This window comes from Caretta caretta, chromosome 5 (assembly GCF_965140235.1).
Source record: "Caretta caretta isolate rCarCar2 chromosome 5, rCarCar1.hap1, whole genome shotgun sequence".
Classification (NCBI taxonomy): Eukaryota; Metazoa; Chordata; order Testudines; family Cheloniidae; genus Caretta; species Caretta caretta.
This window is the reverse complement of record NC_134210.1, coordinates 20,857,661-20,877,169: the sequence shown is the minus strand read 5'-3', so window position 1 is coordinate 20,877,169 and position 19,509 is coordinate 20,857,661. Positions and strand designations below refer to the sequence as shown.

Genomic DNA, 19,509 nt, shown 5'->3' with positions numbered 1-19,509 from the left:
ATCATACACATTGTAAGGAGAGTGATCACTTTAGATAAGCTATTACCAGCAGGGGAGTGGGGTGGGAGGAGGCATTGTTTCATGGCCTCTGTGTATATAATGTCTTCTGCAGTTTCCATAGTATGCATCCGATGAAGTGAGCTGTAGCTCACGAAAGCTTATGCTCAAATAAATTGGTTAGTCTCTAAGGTGCCACAAGTACTCCTTTTCTTTTTGTTCATGGAATGTAATAAGCAGTGTCTGCACTGAGATCTAACGCTGCAAAGAGTACTGGAAAAGCTCATGAAATGTTACTTTTCAGAGTAGCAGCTGTGTTAGTCTGTATCTGCAAAAAGAAAAGGAGGACTTGTGGCACCTTAGAGACTAACAAATTTATTTGAGCATAAGCTACCGTGAGCTACAGCATCCGATGAAGTGAGCTGCAGCTCACGAAAGCTTATGCTCAAATAAATTTGTTAGTCTCTAAGGTGCCACAAGTCCTCCTTTTCTTTTTGAAATGTTACTATCCACTTAAGTAGTCAGCTCTCACTGCAACTATTGCAGTAATCAGACAAGTTGCCTGGACCTAGAAGTACTTTTAAGCCTTCTGTTCTCAAAACTGTTTCTGACGTTTTAAAACTCTTTCTTAAAAAACATGTTTTTGGTCTGCTGGATTCTTGAAGCATCCTTCAAGTAAGTGTTCAAACAAACACCTTCTGTGTGTACTTTATAATTCCATATAGAGACAGGCAGAAGAGCCCTTATAAATATGTAACTGTTAAATCTTTAAATTGGATAATATAAGATTGTCATCCGACTGCTCCCTATTTTCATCGCTGGGAAGACTATTCTGTCCATCCTCAATCTATAAATCAGACACCATTTTAATATCTATCTCAGGATCAAAATACCCTTGAGGTCACTAAAATATGTTAAATAGGCAAAGTGAAAGAGGAGATTGGGGGGGACTATTTTTTACTGTCTTTCTTAATATTTCCCATCCTCCCTGTCTCCCATACTGATGGTAGATATTTTCCTCTTTTAAAAAACGTTACAGGATTCAGCTGTAGAGCCAGTCAAAGCCTATAAAAATCCCCTCTGCTCTTCGGTAAGCTAACCTATCTCCTGTTGCCCCACTTCTTTTCTCCTCTTCTGCCCCATCACAGAAGGCTCTTTCTAGCTGTAATAAAATTATCTATATTAAGAAATGGAGGGTTTTGATTCCATTAATGTTAAGCACCTTCCCATAGGGGTCATGGGGTGAGGAGCACCTCAAAAGATCATATTCTGAACATGAAGCCTAAAGTCAACTGATGGCTTTTGTTTTTTCCCCTAATCATTTCTCATATTTGTGACAAAAAATTTTCTGATATTATGACATGGAATTTTTTTAAAAAAATCAAAACTGCAAATGGTAATATTTAATTACTCTGAATGCCCTTCCCTGGCAACCAAAATTATCTGCCCCTTCACATGATTTGTTTAGAGTCTGAAGGACAGTAAGGAAACAGGTGGTCTTAAATATTCCACTAAAACGTACAATTAACTACAATATTCTTCAAACCATTTATTGAAACAAATCAGGATTAGGTTCCAGTAATTTAATACAATAAAATCTCAATTAAAAATGAAAACAGGGCGTTTCTGGATAAATGACTTGCAAACATTAGCCAGAGACAATCTCTTTCAACATACCCAATAGTTATTATATAGAATGCATTTTAAAAGAATGCGGGGGGGGGGGGGGGGGAATATCGGCAAGATAAGATACTTTTGCATGTCTGCCAAACCAAGGGCAAACCAATCCAGAGGGAAGATTTTAACTGCAGATGCAACCACACACATACATGTAGCTGTAAGCACTTAATTAGCTTGTCTATCAACAGCTCTGATGCTTTTTAACTATTTTAGACCAGTAGATAAGACATTTGATAGCATATTTTGGAAATCCTATTGTGGGGACATACTTGCCAAAATTAGAGTTACTTCAGAAATAAAGATACCCATGTGTTTATCCAAGAGTCATTTTAGTAAATGAATATAAAGTTGAAAATTTAAGAATTCAAAGTGTAGGACAAATGTAATAGCTAAATTAAAGAATTGGGTACGTTGTCATTCTCCTTAAATGGGAATATACAGGCACAACAGAGTTATAGTGAAGTGGATGGATAAATACTTAAAAATTAGCATAAAAAGTATATGGACTAGCCCACAGGCAAGAGAGACCCAGACTAAGAGGTTATTTTGGGTTTTTCACTCCCAGCTTCCAGTGAGATCAAGAATACAGCAAAGATGTCATGACGAGTTTCGGAATGGACAGAGATGCTCAATACAAAGCCTTACTATGACCTTGATTGCTGAATGATTGGAGCGGAAAGTGATGCAATGTTCATAGCACGCTTGCAAAGAGGGTCAAGAAAACATATTTTGAGAAAAAAGGAAGTAACTGACTATGCCTTTGCAGTGAGAAGGTAGGCCATAGCTAGGGTCTGAAAACTGCAGAATGGGATAGCTTCTATAGGCAAGAAATAATATTATCCGGATCAAACAGCCCCCCATGGTTTGATGTGTCAAGGCTGTTCATGTGATAACAGGGTTGAAAATAACTCACAGTTCGTAGTGATGGAACACAATCAATGATTAAAATCCAGGCTAGCCTTCCATAAAGGCCAGGAGATTTACATAATCAGAGCTAGTGATTTCTTTAGCTTTCAGGTGATATTACAAACAAATCACTTTAAAAATGTCAACTGTCGGTCTGATTTGTATGTTACTAAAGCTTTGCAAGTCTTATGGAACTGATTCAATATTTAAGCCAAACAGGATATGTAAAGGGGCTGATGGCTTCCGGGATCAGAAATAGGAAATGGAGGCTTTCACCTCTAGGTTGCCAGCTGATAAAGTCTGTTACCATCATACGGCTGTTTGTAAAAGAAATTTGGTGATCTCAAACCAATTCCCAATGGACAGATGTTCACATAATAAATACTACCACAAATGACAGCCTTGCTAGTAATCTCAGCTGAGAAGTCAAGGATCAGATGCTGGGATTGGACACTGAACTACCCTCTTACTCCTAGTCCTTCCAGGTAAGAGGTGAGGAAGCATGAGGATATGTACCATTGTCTTTGCTGTTTTCCTGTTCTATAAATAAACAGAGGATTTCAGTCTCCGCGGCTGTCTATCTGGAAACTACAAGCAGCATTATATTTATACACAGAATTAGAAGAGCAAATAAAAACCACAAAACAAAAGGTAGTTAAAATTAGGGCTGTCAAATGATTTAAAAAAGTAATCATAATTAATTGCGAGATTAAAAAAATAGTTGTGATTAATCGCAGTTTTAATTGAACTGTTAAACAATACAGAATACCATTTATTTAAATATTTTTGGTGTTGGGGGAAGTGTGTGTGCGTGCGCGCATGTGTGTTGGGGCACCGCTGTCTCTTTAAGCACCGCACTCAGGAGCCTGAATGCTTTTTCAGCCAGCAGCAGCTGCTGTCGGCAGCATTCACTCCTAAGCCAACAGCTGATAGGCTCCCCCTGTTCCCCGACCCCAGCTCAGCAGCGACCGGGTACATGGGCGAGGGGAGGGAAAACACCACCACATCAGCCCCCCACCCCCGTTCTGCACAGCAGACAGGAGGCAGGCTCCCAGTCTGGAGCAGCTTGGCCAGCGGGTGGCTCCATGGGTAGGAGGGAGAGGAGGTGGAAGAAGCAGTGGGGCAGGGCAGCAGGAGGAAGGGCACCCCTGCCACAGAGACAAGCAGTGGTGCCTCCCCTGAGCACGGCACACTGATTAACACTCATTAAAAAACAATGTGTTAATTTGTTTTGAGTTAATTGCATGTATTAACTGTGATTGACAGCCCTAATAATTATTTTTGATTATTAATATTTGCACTATAAAAAAGATAAAAAAAATCTACAAGTCAAAGCATGAAGGGGCATATGAATGTTTAGCATATCTGGCACACAAATACTTTGCAATGCCGGCTACACCAGTTCCATGCAAATGCCTGTTCTCACTTGCAGGTGACATTGTAAATAAGAAGCAGGAAGCATTTTCTCCCATAAATGTAAACAAACTTCTTTGTCTGAGCGATTGGCTGACCAAGAAATAGGACTGAGTGGACTTTAGGCACTGAAATTTTACATTGTTTTGTTTTTGAGAGCACTTATGTAAAAAAAAATCTACATTTGTAAACTGTACTTTCATGATAGAGATTGCACTACAGTACTTGTATGAGGTGAATTGAAAAATACTATTTCTTTTGTCTTTTTTATAGTGCAAATATTTGTAATAAAAATAATAGTATAAAGTGAGCACTGTACACTTTGTATCCTATGTTGTAACTGAAATCAATATATCTGAAAATGTAGAAAAGCATCCATAATATTTATAATAAATTTAACTTGATATTATATTATTGTTTAACAGTGGGATTAAAACTGTGATTAATCATGACTAATTTTTTTAATCTAGCTAATTTATTTTGCGTTAATCGCTTGTGTTAACTGTGATTAATTGACAGCCCTAGTTAAAATAATTAGTTTACATTTAATCTAAAAGCTTTTGGAATTCTACCAGGGTTTTATCATATTATCAATAATAAGAGAGAAAATTAACACTTAAATTTTATGAAAAAATTATCAACTACAAAATAATATTCAACTAAGTCCTCATCATTCCAATATAAAGACTGAAAAATTTACCCTGAACCATAATCTGACTGTGCAACCTATTGTTTTGGGTTGACATTATCTTGCTCATCTAACTACACATTTTGTTTAATACCAGAAAAGTTAATATATTTGAAATATAGGCACATTTTGTAAAGGAGAACGGTAGAAAAAAATAACCAGTACATTTTCTTCATACTGAAAATCAGACAAATATAAAATCATAATTCAAATACAAGAGATTTATTTCAGAGGAGTTTGTCACAAGTAACACCTTATTTGGGGTTTCTGTTATTAACCCATCTATGGCAGCCATTCAGTCACAGTGAATGAAGACAGTAGGGCTCTATATACTTTGAGTCCTTCATTAAACTATTGATCCCCTTAGCATTCTCCATAATGTTCCAGCAGCTCAGCATGTCAACTGACGCAGAGCTAGTCTCTCTTTCCTTTCAATAACTTCCACATGCTGTGGGGAGAAAGTCACAATGATTTATTTACCTGACATTTTCCAGTCCGGATGTCGTAGAGGGCCACTGAACCATGGCGAGCTCCAACTGCTATTCTGTGACTCCGCTCATAATAGCTGACCATGTAGAACCTGCATTGAACATTATAACAAGGAACAGGTGAGATCTGACCTGGTTTCATGATGTGAAAGTTAACTGGTCATTAATATTAGTGCTTAATATTAGTGAGGAGATTTTATTAAGCTATCTTTTGGTTACTAGTCTCCAACATACTTTTCATTTAGAAAAAAACCCCCAACTGACTCCTAATAAAATAATGCAGCACTCTAGCCAGACGTTTTATATCTCAGGACTTATGAGACTTGTTTATCAAGTTAGGTAACAGCATGCACAGGCGTTATAATATATTTGAATAAATGTGAATTTTGTTATAATAAAATAACAGACTGACAACTCTTAAATACAGAATGGTTAAATAAGAACCTTTCTGCACTGAACAGTACCAAAACATGTCTGCTTGAACATCAGAAAGGAAAGACAGGATGTAATGGGGGGGTGGGGGTGCTGCCCATTAAATGAAACTGGGCGCAGCTCTCCGGTTTCAGTCCACATGTTCCGAGATGGCCCAATTAAGAGGCAGGGTAGCACCTAAGGGGCTATAGGAAACCAGATGAGATCCAGGGTGTCAGAGCAGACTGAGTGAGTTAGGAGATAGAGCAGGAGATGTGAGTTGCCTGGGAAAGGGCTGAAGGCAGGTGTGCAAGGGGTTTTCTTGTTGGTGTTCTCCTCTCCCCTCCCCCCGAAAGCTGGAGAGCGCTGATGGCAGGAAGAGCAGCAGAGGGAGATGCCTGCTGGCTTTAAGCTGGAGAGCTGGAGCCAAGGGTCAGAGTGGTCTGAAAGAAGGGGGAGCAGCAGAGGTGTTTACTCACTGGTGTTTCTTTGCTGCATAGCTGAGGCCTAAGTGAGGGTCTGAGTTGAGAGGCTGAGGGAGATCCTGCTGGGAAGAGTGGGGTTGACCCAGGAAGGAGGGCTAGGGTGGCTGTTCTGGTAGAGGGATGAAAGAGGATTTGCAGGGAGTCTGGGTATGGCAGAAGACATTGGAACCAAGTATGTGTTATGTAAATGGAGAAGAGGATGTGTGATTTTAAGGACTCCTTGCACTGGGGTAATATGGACTATGCTCTGGGACTTTTGCACTATGTTTGGTTAATAAGTTATATTAATGGACTTGATAACATGCTTCCATAGAGTTTCTGGAAACTCAAAAGGGAAACTGAGGCAAGGGATGCCTGGGAAGAGGCCACTCAGTTACACAGGATCATTAAAAAAAGATAAGGAAAAAAACGCCGAAGTAATGACAGTATCTTTACATAAGAAGCTATGAACAACAATAGGTATTAAGGGCACTAATATTCTTCCAGCTGAGGAAGAATTGAGAAGTATGTTGTATTTCTTAATGTCACATGATACTTTATGCAGTGCATGAGCATAGCATTACTTTAAAACACACAGTCACTTCAAAGTCAGGCCATTATTACATCTCCAACATGACACACAATGCCAATCTCCTTATTCCAAAGTCAAGCCCTTTGGAACTTCAGAATACCTTTCTGATAAAACACAAATCAGATCTTAAAAAAGTAAAAGTGCCCACTATTATATTCTTGAGAGTTAAATCTCACTCAAGCAGGTTCTATGTGAGACTGCTAGAGTCATGCTGTAAAAATATGGTGCTGACCATATATATGGCTTTAAACACCACCGCTAACAAAATCTTACACTGATACATCACCTTTCTTCTTGAAGGACTTAGAGTGCTGCATCATCTATACAAATACAACAATCATGCACTCATTCCTACGGTGCAAAATGGTAGTCAGGAAGAAAAAGAGCACATAATGGGCTGTAAAAAAGTGGATGGTTAATTTTGATACAGGATAATAGGTTAAAGGGCTTGAAGGGAATGAAGAGTATGGATTATACTTTTGGGTCTCTGTTTTAAAGGAGTAAGTGCATAAAGTTAGGGCCAGATTCACAAGATTGGCCCCAGCATCTGCTGCGACTCAGGAAAGAGAAGGTCACAATCTGGCCTTGTCTGCCTGCACCATCCACATGGTTGTCCATCCTCTTGTCCATCCTCTTGGGACACTATGCCGAGGTCAATAACTTAGTATAAAATTCTGAGGCCCTATCTTCCCACAACTTCTGCCCACCACTGCTCCTCCATCCATGCACTAGTGCTATTAAAAGGACATGCACAGTCAAGGACATATCACATGAGAGCATAAAAAGCTGCTAAGACTGTTATCCCATGCCTTAACTTATGTCCTGTGCTCTGTCAGTACAGAACACTCCATCCCCAAGATCCATCAGCATGTTTCCAGCCTCAATACTAAGCCTCTTATTCCCCTTCCCTGGTACCAGCCTGGTCAATCTCTTTGATTTCTGGGCTTTCAGATCCATCAGTTAAGGCCAGCATTGAAATTATTCTGTCTTCTTATCACTCCTCATTAAGGGTAAAAAAAGGTGTTGGAAACATGGGCTTAGCCACGTGTAAAGACTGCAATCCAGGAGCCATGCAGAGGGAAGAATGAGTATTTTGGGTGAGGTAACTGATAATGCTATGGGCAAATAGATGCCCTCAAGGTCTAAAGAATATGAACTTGATATAAGATATGTACGTTGAATGAAATTCAGTGAATAAGGCAGGGGACCACTTAACTAAATTCATACCCACATTTCACATCAGCCATGTCAAATTTTACTTGCCAGGCTTAATAAAGTAGTTGCCTCAGGAATTTTGTAAAACTGTTTCATACAATCAGTAAACTCAAGACTTTATATTTATTCTCGCAGAAAAATATGTACTAAAACCAACCAAACAAAAAAGTGGTATCTGATAACTCCAGGTGAACATTTGTGGGGGGAAAGGAAGGGATTTTAATACAAATTCCTTTATCCCTCATTAGTTCTGATGCTCCACTGCCTGGGTACAATCCACATGTTGGCAGCAGATTTTTTTAAGAAATGAGAACATCACAAACTGCTGGACCAAAGCAGACAGCATTCATTTCCTTACTGGATTTTTTAAGTGCCCATTTAGACAGAGACAGCTGAGTCAGCTTTCTTCCTTGACAAGGAGAAACAGTCTGCATAATAAAATTTTGGTTTTGTTATTTTTTTTTAAATGCAAAAACCTCCTTGGAAAATAGACATTTTTGTTTTCACCTTTAAATAAAAAATAAAAAAAACAAAGCCTCCAAAACCAATTCTAGTCCATTTGCATTCAGTTCTTGACTATTTTACTTTTTCTTTACTTTTAATTTGTTTTTTACTACCACATTAGCCTTCTCAATTTTTTTCTTAACAGTATCATGTTTTCATCTGTTGGCTGTAATATCTATTTAACATGTTTCCAACCCCTTTTAGAGAGTTTGCAAGAGATGAATATTTCCTTTCTGTAAAAATATATACACAGTTAAATATTTTTAATCCTATGAATCACACTTTCTAAGCTTCCAAACAGCAGAATTCAGCTAACAGATAATGATTTCAAAGCAGCCAATCTACATCTAAATTTAGATCCGACAGCAATTCCACTCCTGCAAATCCAGTTGATGTATCCATACACACACTTGGCAGCTTAGTGGAATCTATGCTCTTAGTACCGGGCTTTTATTGTACATGAAAAAGCTGTGGTGGGCAAAAGGACAACTTCCATCTCAGCATCCACTTCATTTTATTACTTGAGGAGTTTTGGTCAAACTGAATAAATAATGCTTTTATAGCAGCAGTGGCAGACATGCCCCAACTTAGAGGTGGGGCTGCACGTAGCAATCTGCACACAGCAATCTGCACACACACTCCCTCCCCCACAACTCTCTCTCCTTTTCAGAATGAAAAATTCAGATGTTCATGGGCAATGTGGCCCCTTTACTGTTCTCTGTTAGGCCCAACTTCTCTCCCTCCAACCTACTTTTCAACTCCAATTCCTATCCATGCACACTGTCAGTTCACCTACAACCTCATTCACCATCTGACTCCATTTAATCCTGCCAGCCCAAACTCTTCCCCTCCCAACTCAGAACAAGCTCAAGCCACCTCAGCTCCCTCCAAGTCAACCAGAGTATTGCCAAACTGAAACATGCAAAAATCATGAGTCAAGACCCCAACTCTCCCTGCCCAAACCCATGAGATTGGCTTAAAAACCATGAGATTTTAAAAATAATAAAGTTGGGATTTTTTACTTGCCCTCTGGTTGTGGAGCCTCTCCACAACCAGGAAGCTCAGAAACTTGCTTTAAATTTTTAAAAAAATGAAATCTTAGATTTTTACATAAGTCAAGTGATTCCTGAAGCTGGAGTTTTATGAAAATCACCAGATATCATAGGACTTGCTATAAATCATGAGGGCTTGTGACACTGCAACCTCACCTACCCCAGAACACCCCCTCACACAAGCAACGCTCTATCCTCCAGGCTAATAACCCTTCTTCTTTCTAGCTACTTACTTTCTCCATGGCACAGAACCCTCTCTCACCACACACTTCCAGGATCACAATACAATCCAGCACACCCCTGAGATTTACAACCTGCCAGAGCTTAGAAGAAACCTCCTCAGGCTCAGAACACTTCCTCCTCCTAACCAAACACCCCATCTCCGTGGAGTGGAAAAGAAGGAGCAGAAGCAGCAAAGGAATATGTGCAGAGTCTGCCTCTGTTGGCCTGCTCCTGTAGAAGCCTGCATTCCCTGCTCAGTGCCACCTTCCTCTGCTGCCTGCAGTCTGTGTGTCACTGACACAGAATTCCACCATGGGGAGCCAGGGGCTGCCACTAGAACCAGGCTCCAGCCCTACCAAGAGTGCCCCAGGGACAGCAGGTGGTACTGCACCCTGCCCCACATCAGTCACATTACACAGCTGTAATGTTATTGGTGGAGTTTAGCCTTAATATGCTATAATGACCAGCAACTCCACAGAATGGAAGAGTGTAGTGTATGTTGCCTTTAATATGCAGTAACTTTCACAATGTACTTGCTAGGGGTCATATTAAGCCCTGGCATAAATAGGCTTCAGGTATCCATTTACAACAGGACTGAATACGGCCTGTAGTTTTATAACAGTGGAATAAACACCATCCTTTCTCTAACAATAAACATTTCCTGGCAAGTGAAAAAATCCTAAATATTTTTCTTCCTTATTTCTCAGAAAATGTTTAATATACATGTACTTACATGTCAGATGTTTTCAATTGCTGTAAAAAGATGTTATGTACTAGTGTACATTACTGTAAACCACCATCAAATTACTGGTGTGGTCAGTATGTTATTTACTAAATATGTTGTGGCATCTAAACCAAATATTATAGTGAGTGCAGGCTGAATATTGAAAATATATGATACATTTTATTAGATTGTAACAATTTAGACTAAGAATCAGGGCCCATTTCTTATCTTTGTGTATTTGTCATTCCATTCCATATCTCTCTATAGCTCTGTGTAAGTAATAACAGTAAAATACAGTCCAAGTATTTGACAATTATTTTTGTTATTATTTATAATTTGTAATGTGGTAGTGCTCTAAGGCCCCCACTGGGATGAAGAAACCTATTGTCCTAGGTACTACACAGTCACACAGGCAAACATCTCACTCTGAAAGCCAATTTAAGGCAAGGTGCAACAAGTGAGTTACAGATAAACAAAACAAAACAAAAGAACAGGAGAGAAGTGAGGTAGAAGGTAAGAGAAATAAGTATATAAGTTTACACAGGTGAATTATACATATAGCTTGATGGTCTGAATCATTTCAGAGTTAATATAAATAAATAAAATAAGAATCAGCAATCCCCACTGACTTTTTACCTATCCTACTATTAGCTGATAAGTTCTTGTAGGCAGCATGGTAGAAAGGGATCTTGAGGAGCAATATGAAGGAGGGAAGAATTAGCAATAACTCCTATATAAATCTAATGTACCTATTCACTATGGAGGGAAGGGAGGTCTATTATAACCACGAATTGGATTCTAAATTACTTTCCTATATACCAAAGCCACTGAAGAGTGATGTAAGAAATAAGTCTGGCTGTGTGACTAACAGCACACCACATTCTTCAGAACACATTTAGAATAAGATATTGTCTGCATATGATGGAGCTGAAGACACTATTTTGCTAATGCAATGCTTTTACTTTAAGATATTTCTTTGGACTCAGCGGGTAACAAAATGTAGAAGCTTAAATATTCATAAAAATATTAATTGTGTAGGTAATACATTTCCCTTTATTATCATACATTCACTGGACAACTGAGAGACCTTAATTTAGAATTTTAATGTCTTGCAATTAGCTGCAAGGGGGTCTGGCTTTACTTCAGATAGTCTTCAGTCATATTTTAAAGTTTTGTTCCTTTCCTTTTACAGAATCAGGCCTCCTCTGAGATCTGATGACCAAGAATTAACATGGGTGACAGCACCTTTACCTATTAAGTTGTAATTCCTTGGCATTCTACAAGAAACTCAGAAAGTATCTGTTTTTAAAATTTTGTTTCAAGTCCTTGTTTTGTTTAGTCTATGAAATAAAGTTCTAGCTCTAATACATTTGCTTCCTGTGAGATTCTTCCACTGTAAAAAGCAAAATAAGAAACATTTGTTGTTTCAAATTCAGACTAACTGTTTTCAAATACACAGCAACATTTGAACATCAGTTAATTCCATCCTAAGGTCTCGATTCAGCAAGGTATCTAAACACATGCCCAATCCCACTGACCTCAATAGGACTATTCACATGCATCAGGCTGCTGAATCAGGGCTACGTGATTCTTAGGAAATCTTCTGAGCCATACAACGTTTCTGACTTCAACTTTATCTTGAGCATTTTCAAAATTTCACGCATACTTTACAGTCAACCCACTGCACTTCTGTATTTTATTTTATTTGGACTTTTATGATTTCTGTCTGGTATTCTATTGAGCATTGGTAAAAATCAGTTTATACACAACATGACAAAAGCAAAGGGAAAACTAGATATCAACTCTAATCAAATATTGTAAAATATGTTGTTTAGTGAGAGATTCATCTCATCACAGCCAGATTGGATGGATTCAGTATCACAGTCATTAATAAGATGACTGCTAAATCTGTATGCCACTAAAACAGAAGAAAAACTGAAGGAAAGATAATAATCCAGTATTTGAACAAGCATACTGTTGTTTAAAGCCATGGGTTTTACAAGACTACTCAAGCTAGGACTTTGCTTGAAAACAGCAACACACACGTCAGACAGAGATTGGTTGTTATAGCCATGATATGGTATTTAAAGACTACTGTATGAGAAGGGAAAGCCAAAAATGCTAATAATATTGTTTTGTCTGCTGAAGTGACAGACTCAGTCACAACAGGTGTGCACATTTAATACAGTATAGCAGGGAGATCATTAGGAGATTAAAAGAATTAGTAATAGGATTAAGCCAAAGTGCTACCACTTGGCTTCTCTCCAGAGATTCAATGATTTGCTAAAATCATATGAAAATTTCCACTGGTCTGAAAGATGACTTCAGTAGAGTACTGTATCATTTTTACAATAGCCATAACTATGTACAGTAGGAGATATTGCTAGCAATTTAGCCAAATGTAAAGACAATGTGCCACTATAAAAATGCAAAAAGGATGGGGAGATTTCTTGCATTAATTCCTACTTGTCCTTGCATTTACATTTCAAGCTAAAGTTTTTAAAACATCTGAAGGAAGGAAGATTATCTTTATTCATGACATACCTGTCAAGGGTATAATAGTTCCTTTCTTGCAACTGTTGTTTTTTTTTATAACTTGTTACATTAAAATACAACCCCCTGACATATTAAATATTGTAATTTACATGGTTAATATGTTATAATATGAATATTTATAATAGCCTAAGAATATTATAAATACTCACATATTATAAATCACATTTTATTATCTGTGAGTATTAAACTTTAAGAACAAAAGGGGAGATTTTCAAAAACACAAATGACAGGCATTTATCTTCAACTGAATGTCAGTGGGAGTTAGAAGCCTACCTACACTTTGTGCCTTTCTGTACTCCCCAAATGTCAAACCACCACCAATTTGAACATGAACAGAAAAAGAAAACCACCATGTTCCTGACTAGCTAAAATAATACGATAATTCTATAAAAACCAAAGGAACAAAAAAACAATCTCTGATGGCAGAAAAATATTAACACTCTCTCAGCAGCTTACATACAACAGACCGCGAGACAGCTTTAAAACCTGCAACAGGGTTCTACTGACATTTGTGAATTTAATTTCAATTGAATCCTATACACCTAGTGTGAGAGAGAGTCTTAAAAATATTTTTAAAAAACCAATCAGATGAGAGCATTTATGTTCCATTACTTGACAGATGAATTAGCAACAAGTGCAGGTCTGTCACATAGTAAGTATCCTCTGAAGTCAGTTTTTGTTCTGTGTTTCCAAATTCTGTTCTTCTTCCAAAGATGCGAGTGGGGGAGCAGTAAAACCTTTGCAAATGGATCAGAAAGCTATCAGGGACCCTGACTGCATCTTTACAGTTGTTAAAAACAACTGAGGAGAAGGATAAAACTGGCACTTTGCAGCACAATTTACTGGCATCTGGGGGAAACTGGTCAGATGGGCAGACACAGGAGAGGACAGGCATTTGGGAGCCAGGTGATCAAGGTCTCCTTGTCCAGCAATAACACAATCATGAGGATGGTAGTGATTTGGCAGGTCAAAAGAGAGGTACAGATCCTGCTTATCTGGCAGAAGTGTGTAAAGTAGCTACATGGCAGGAAGAGATCCCTTTTCACCCATTCATCTGTCCTCAAAGGTATGAAGAGTGAGTGGTAATTACCACAAACTCAGATTTTATTAAACCCAGTTGTTTTTCTGTGACTGTTTCTTCTTATCTCAGTTATATTGCTTGTTCCAATTGGACAGCCATATTATGCCCCTAGAGCAGAGGTGGGCAAACTACGGCCCACGGGCTGCGAGCTCCTGCCGCTCTGAGCGGCATGGTAAGGGGGCAGTGGTGGCGGGGTTGGGTAGCGGCTCTCAGGGGGCAATAAGGGGACAGGGAGCAGGGGGCGGTTGGATGGGGTGGAGGTTCTGGGGTAGTCAGGAGTCGGGGAACGGGGGGGTTGGATAGGGTATGGGAGTCCTGGGGGCCTGTCAGGGGGCGGGTGTGTGGATAGGCCAGGGCAGTCATGGGACAGAGAGCAGTGGGGGTTGGATAGGGGGTGGGATCCGGGGGAGGGGGTGGTGGTTTGAGCAGGGGGTCCCAGGAGGGGGTGGTCAGGGGACAAGGAGCAGGAGGGGCTGGATGGGTTGGAGGTTCTGAGGGGGACAGTCAGGGGGCGGGAAGTGGGAGGGGGCGAGGGCCAGACTGTTTGGGGGGGCACAGCCTTCCATACCCGGCCCTCCATACAGTTTCGTACCCCCCATGTGGCGCTCGGGCCAAAAAGTTTGCCCACCCCTGCCCTAGAGACTAGGATGGAAGGTCTTGAAAGTGCATATTCTGTAGAACATTACTCTGCTCAATGCTCTCTTCAGGCTGGTCTACCGATACCATATGTATTTATAAAAGTGATGCACTTCCATGTTGGGTTCTTTGTAATTCCACCTTATTTTCAGCTATTAGATTTATCAAAGCTGGTTCTTTCCAAGAAAAGAACAGTCATTTGCTTTCAAAATCATATACTTGGTGAGGGTGGCTTTATGGTCCAACAGCACTCAAAGAGCAAAGCTCAAATGCCTTATAAAGGAGGAGTACACCTGTGATATGGCCAAATTCTGTTATGAGAATACACATCGCTACGCTGCTGCACATGGTATATCACAAAAGGGAAGTAGGTAAGCAGGTGTCTTGATGAGTGCTGGTTCCTCAGCACCCATGGAAGACTTATTCTGTTATAGGTCAAAGACCTCAATTATGACAGTGCAGCCTGCAGTCTGGCCTCAGCATTCCTACAGACTGTGCCCTGGTCTACACTAGGACTTTAAGTCGAATTTAGCAGCGTTAAATCGATTTAAACCTGCACCCGTCCACACAATGAAGCCCTTTATTTCGACTTAAAGGGCTCTTAAAATCGATTTCCTTACTCCACCCCTGACAAGTGGATTAGCGCTTAAATCGACGTTGCCGGCTCGAATTTGGGGTACTGTGGACACAATTCGATGGTATTGGCCTCCGGGAGCTATCCCAGAGTGCTCCATTCTGACCGCTCTGGACAGCGCTCTCAACTCAGATGCACTGGCCAGGTAGACAGGAAAAGAACCGCGAACTTTTGAATCTCATTTCCTGTTTGGCCAGCGTGGCAAGCTGCAGGTGACCATGCAGAGCTCATCAGCACAGGTGACCATGATGGAGTCCCAGAATCGCAAAAGAGCTCCAGCATGGACCGAACAGGAGGTACGGGATCTGATCGCTGTTTGGGGAGAGGAATCCGTGCTATCAGAACTCCGTTCCAGTTTTCGAAATGCCAAAACCTTTCTGAAAATCTCCCAGGGCATGAAGGACAGAGGCCATAACAGGGACCCGAAGCAGTGCCGCGTGAAACTGAAGGAGCTGAGGCAAGCCTACCAGAAAACCAGAGAGGCGAACAGCCGCTCTGGGTCAGAGCCTCAAACATGCCGCTTCTATGATGAGCTGCATGCCATTTTAGGGGGTTCAGCCACCACTACCCCAGCCATGTTGTTTGACTCCTTCAATGGAGATGGAGGCAATACGGAAGTAGGTTTTGGGGACGAAGAAGATGATGATGAGGAGGTTGTAGATAGCTCACAGCAAGCAAGCGGAGAAACCGGTTTTCCCGACAGCCAGGAACTGTTTCTCACCCTAGACCTGGAGCCAGTACCCCCCGAACCCACCCAAGGCTGCCTCCTGGACTCAGCAGGCGGAGAAGGGACCTCTGGTGAGTGTACCTTTTAAAATGCTATACATGGTTTAAAAGCAAGCATGTGAAAGGATTACTTTGCCCTGGCATTTGCGGTTCTGCCTTTGCAAAAGGTTTCTGGGGAGGGCAGCCTTATTTCGTCCTTCATGGTAGGACACTTTACCACTCCAGGCCAGCAACACGTACTCGGGAATCACTGTAGAACAAAGCATTGCAGTGTATGTTTGCTGGCATTCAACCAAAATCCGTTCACGCGGTGGGAGGAGGCAAAATGCGACCTTGTAACGAAAGCACATGTGCTATGTATGTAATGTTAACAGCAAGGTTTACCCTGAAAGAGTGTAGCGACTGTTTTATAAAATGTGTCTTTTTAAATACCGCTGTCCCTTTTTTTTTCTCCACCAGCTGCATGTGTTTCAATGATCACAGGATCTTCTCCTTCCCAGAGGCTAGTGAAGCTTAGAAAGAAAAAAAACGCACTCGCGATGAAATGTTCTCCGAGCTCATGCTGTCCTCCCACACTGACAGAGCACAGACGAATGCGTGGAGGCAAATAACGTCAGAGTGCAGGAAAGCACAAAATGACCGGGAGGAGAGGTGGAGGGCTGAAGAGAGTAAGTGGCGGGCTGAAGACAGGGCTGAAGCTCAAAGGTGGCGGCAGCGTGATGAGAGGAGGCAGGATTCAATGCTGAGGCTGCTGCAGGACCAAACCAGTATGCTCCAGTGTATGGTTGAGCTGCAGCAAAGGCAGCTGGAGCACAGACTGCCACTGCAGCCCCTCTGTAACCAACCGCCCTCCTCCCCAAGTTCCATAGCCTCCACACCCAGACGCCCAAGAACGCGGTGGGGGGGCCTCCGGCCAACCAGCCACTCCACCACAGAGGATTGCCCAAAAAAAAGAAGGCTGTCATTCAATAAATTTTAAAGTTGTAAACTTTTAAAGTGCTGTGCTTAAAGTGCTGTGTGGCATTTTCCTTCCCTCCTCCACCACCCCTCCTGGGATACCTTGGTAGTCATCCCCCTATTTGTGTGATGAATGAATAACGAATGCATGAATGTGAAGCAACAATGACTTTATTGGCTCTGCAAGCAATGATTAAAGGGAGGAGGGGAGGGTGGTTAGCTTACAGGGAAGTAGAGTGAACCAAGGGGCGGGGGGGTTCATCAAGGAGAAACAAACAGAACTTTCACAACGTAGCCTGGCCAGTCATGAAACTGTTTTTCAAAGCTTCTCTGATGCGTACCGCGCCCTCCTGTGCTCTTCTAACCGCCCTGGTGTCTGGCTGTGCGTAACCAGCAGCCAAGCGATTTGCCTCAACCTCCCACCCCGCCATAAACGTCTCCCCCTTACTCTCACAGATATTGTGGAGCACACAGCAAGCAGTAATAACAGTGGGAATATTGGTTTCGCTGAGGTCTAAGCGAGTCAGTAAACTGCGCCAGCGCGCCTTTAAACGTCCAAATGCACATTCTACCACCATTCTGCACTTGCTCAGCCTGTAGTTGAACAGCTCCTGACCACTGTCCAGGCTGTCTGTGTATGGCTTCATGAGCCATGGCATTAAGGGGTAGGCTGGGTCCCCAAGGATACATATAGGCATTTCAACATCCCCAACAGTTATTTTCTGGTCTGGGAATAAAGTCCCTTCCTGCAGCTTTTGAAACAGACCAGAGTTCCTGAAGATGCGAGCATCATGCACCTTTCCCGGCCATCCCACGTTGATGTTGGTGAAATGTCCCTTGTGATCCACCAGAGCTTGCAGCACTATCGAAAAGTACCCCTTGCGGTTTATGTACTCGGCGGCTTGGTGCTCCGGTGCCAAGATAGGGATATGGGTTCCGTCTATAGCCCCACCACAGTTAGGGAATCCCATTGCAGCAAAGCCATCCACTATGACCTGCACATTTCCCAGGGTCACTACCCTTGATATCAGCAGATCTTTGATTGCGTGGGCTACTTGCATCACAGCAGCCCCCACAGTAGATTTGCCCACTCCAAATTGATTCCCAACTGACCGGTAGCTGTCTGGCGTTGCAAGCTTCCACAGGGCTATCGCCACTCGCTTCTCAACTGTGAGGGCTGCTCTCATCTTGGTATTCATGCGCTTCAGGGCAGGGGAAAGCAAGTCACAAAGTTCCATGAAAGTGCCCTTACGCATGCGAAAGTTTCGTAGCCACTGGGAATCGTCCCAGACCTGCAACACTATGCGGTCCCACCAGTCTGTGCTTGTTTCCCGAGCCCAGAATCGGCGTTCCACAGCATGAACCTGCCCCATTAGCACCATGATGCATGCATTGTCAGGGCCCATGCTTTCAGAGAAATCTGTGTCCATGTCCTGATCACTCACGGGACCGCGCTGACGTCGCCTCCTCGCCCGGTATCGCGTTGCCATGTTCTGGTGCTGCATATACTGCTGAATAATGCGTGTGGTGGTTAATGTGCTCCTAATTGCCAAAGTGAGCTGAGCGGGCTCCATGCTTGCCGTGGTAAAAAAGAAAAAAGAAAAAAGGCGCGGAACGATTGTCTGCCGTTGCTCTGACGGAGGGAGGGGCAACTGACGACACGGCTTACAGGGTTGGCTTCAGGGAGCTAAAATCAACAAAGGGGGTGCCTGTACATCAAGGAGTATTTCAGGCAGGACTGCACGGAGGGTTCCAATAAGAAATGGTGCACCTAAGTTATCGTTGTTATTGGAACAAGGAGGTTAGCCTGGCCTCTGATTGATACATGGCTAGATTTACCTCGCTGCACCTTCTCTGTGAGTGACTGCAGTGTGACCTAGAGGAATGAGTCCCCTAGACAGGGGAGGAGGCAAATGAGTACAAAACAAATCTGGTCTATTTCTTGTTTTGACCCACTCCATCTATCTTTTACATCTTTGGCTGGCAGCAGACGGTGCAGAAGGACTGCATGCCATCCACATCTCATGCCTGCTCGGCAGAAGATGGTACAGTACGACTGCTAGCCATCCCCATCTCTTGCCTGCCTGGCAGAAGATGGTGCAATACGACTGCTAGCAATCCTCATCTCTTGCCTGCCTGGCAGAAGATGGTACAGTACGACTGCAAGCAGTCCGTATCGCCTGCCCGCTCACCATAAGACGGTTCAATAGGACTGACTGCAGGACTAAAGAGAATGACCTGGTCAAGTCACTCCAAATTTAGTCCCTGCGACCATGTCTGCCCAGGCGCTCCCAGCCGACGTGGCCAGGAGCACCTCGGACACGACAAGGACGACTACCAGTCGTATTGCACCGTCTGCTGCCAGAAGGCAATGGGTTGCTGCTACTGTGCAGCAAAGCCATACCGCGTCTGCCAGCACCCAGGAGACCTAGGGTGACGGTTACCTGAGCGGGCTCCATGCTTGCTGTGGTATGGCGTCTGCACAGGTAACTCAGGAAAAAAGGCACGAAATGATCGTCTGCCCTTGCTTTCACGGAGGGAGGGAGGGAACGGGGGCCTGACG

The 19,509-nt window shown here is 42.2% G+C and overlaps 2 protein-coding genes across 5 annotated transcripts in view; one reads left to right on the top strand and one right to left on the bottom strand.

The window, feature by feature from the left end:
* The window catches only part of WDR7 (WD repeat domain 7), a 375,678-nt gene that overhangs the window by 53,908 nt on the left and 302,261 nt on the right, over window positions 1-19,509 (bottom strand). For all 4 annotated transcript variants that reach the window (XM_048851745.2, XM_075128394.1, XM_048851746.2 and 1 more), the window contains one exon: window positions 5,165-5,264. In XM_048851745.2, the coding sequence (XP_048707702.2) occupies window positions 5,165-5,264 (100 nt within the window). The remainder of the gene's footprint in view (window positions 1-5,164; window positions 5,265-19,509) is intronic.
* On the top strand, window positions 15,120-16,942 carry LOC142071990 (uncharacterized). The gene is made up of 2 exons (XM_075128238.1): window positions 15,120-16,061; window positions 16,449-16,942. Exons 1-2 carry the CDS (start codon window positions 15,482-15,484, stop codon window positions 16,598-16,600), a joined length of 732 nt encoding a protein of 243 aa, XP_074984339.1. The 5' UTR covers window positions 15,120-15,481; the 3' UTR covers window positions 16,601-16,942.

Coding starts and splice junctions, on each gene's coding strand:
- LOC142071990 (XM_075128238.1), top strand. CDS start 15,482: ATGCAGAGCTCATCAGCACAGGTGACCATGATGGAGTCCCAGAATCGC. Junction 16,062..16,448: donor AGGCGGAGAAGGGACCTCTG/GTGAGTGTACCT, acceptor TTTCTCCACCAG/CTGCATGTGTTTCAATGATC.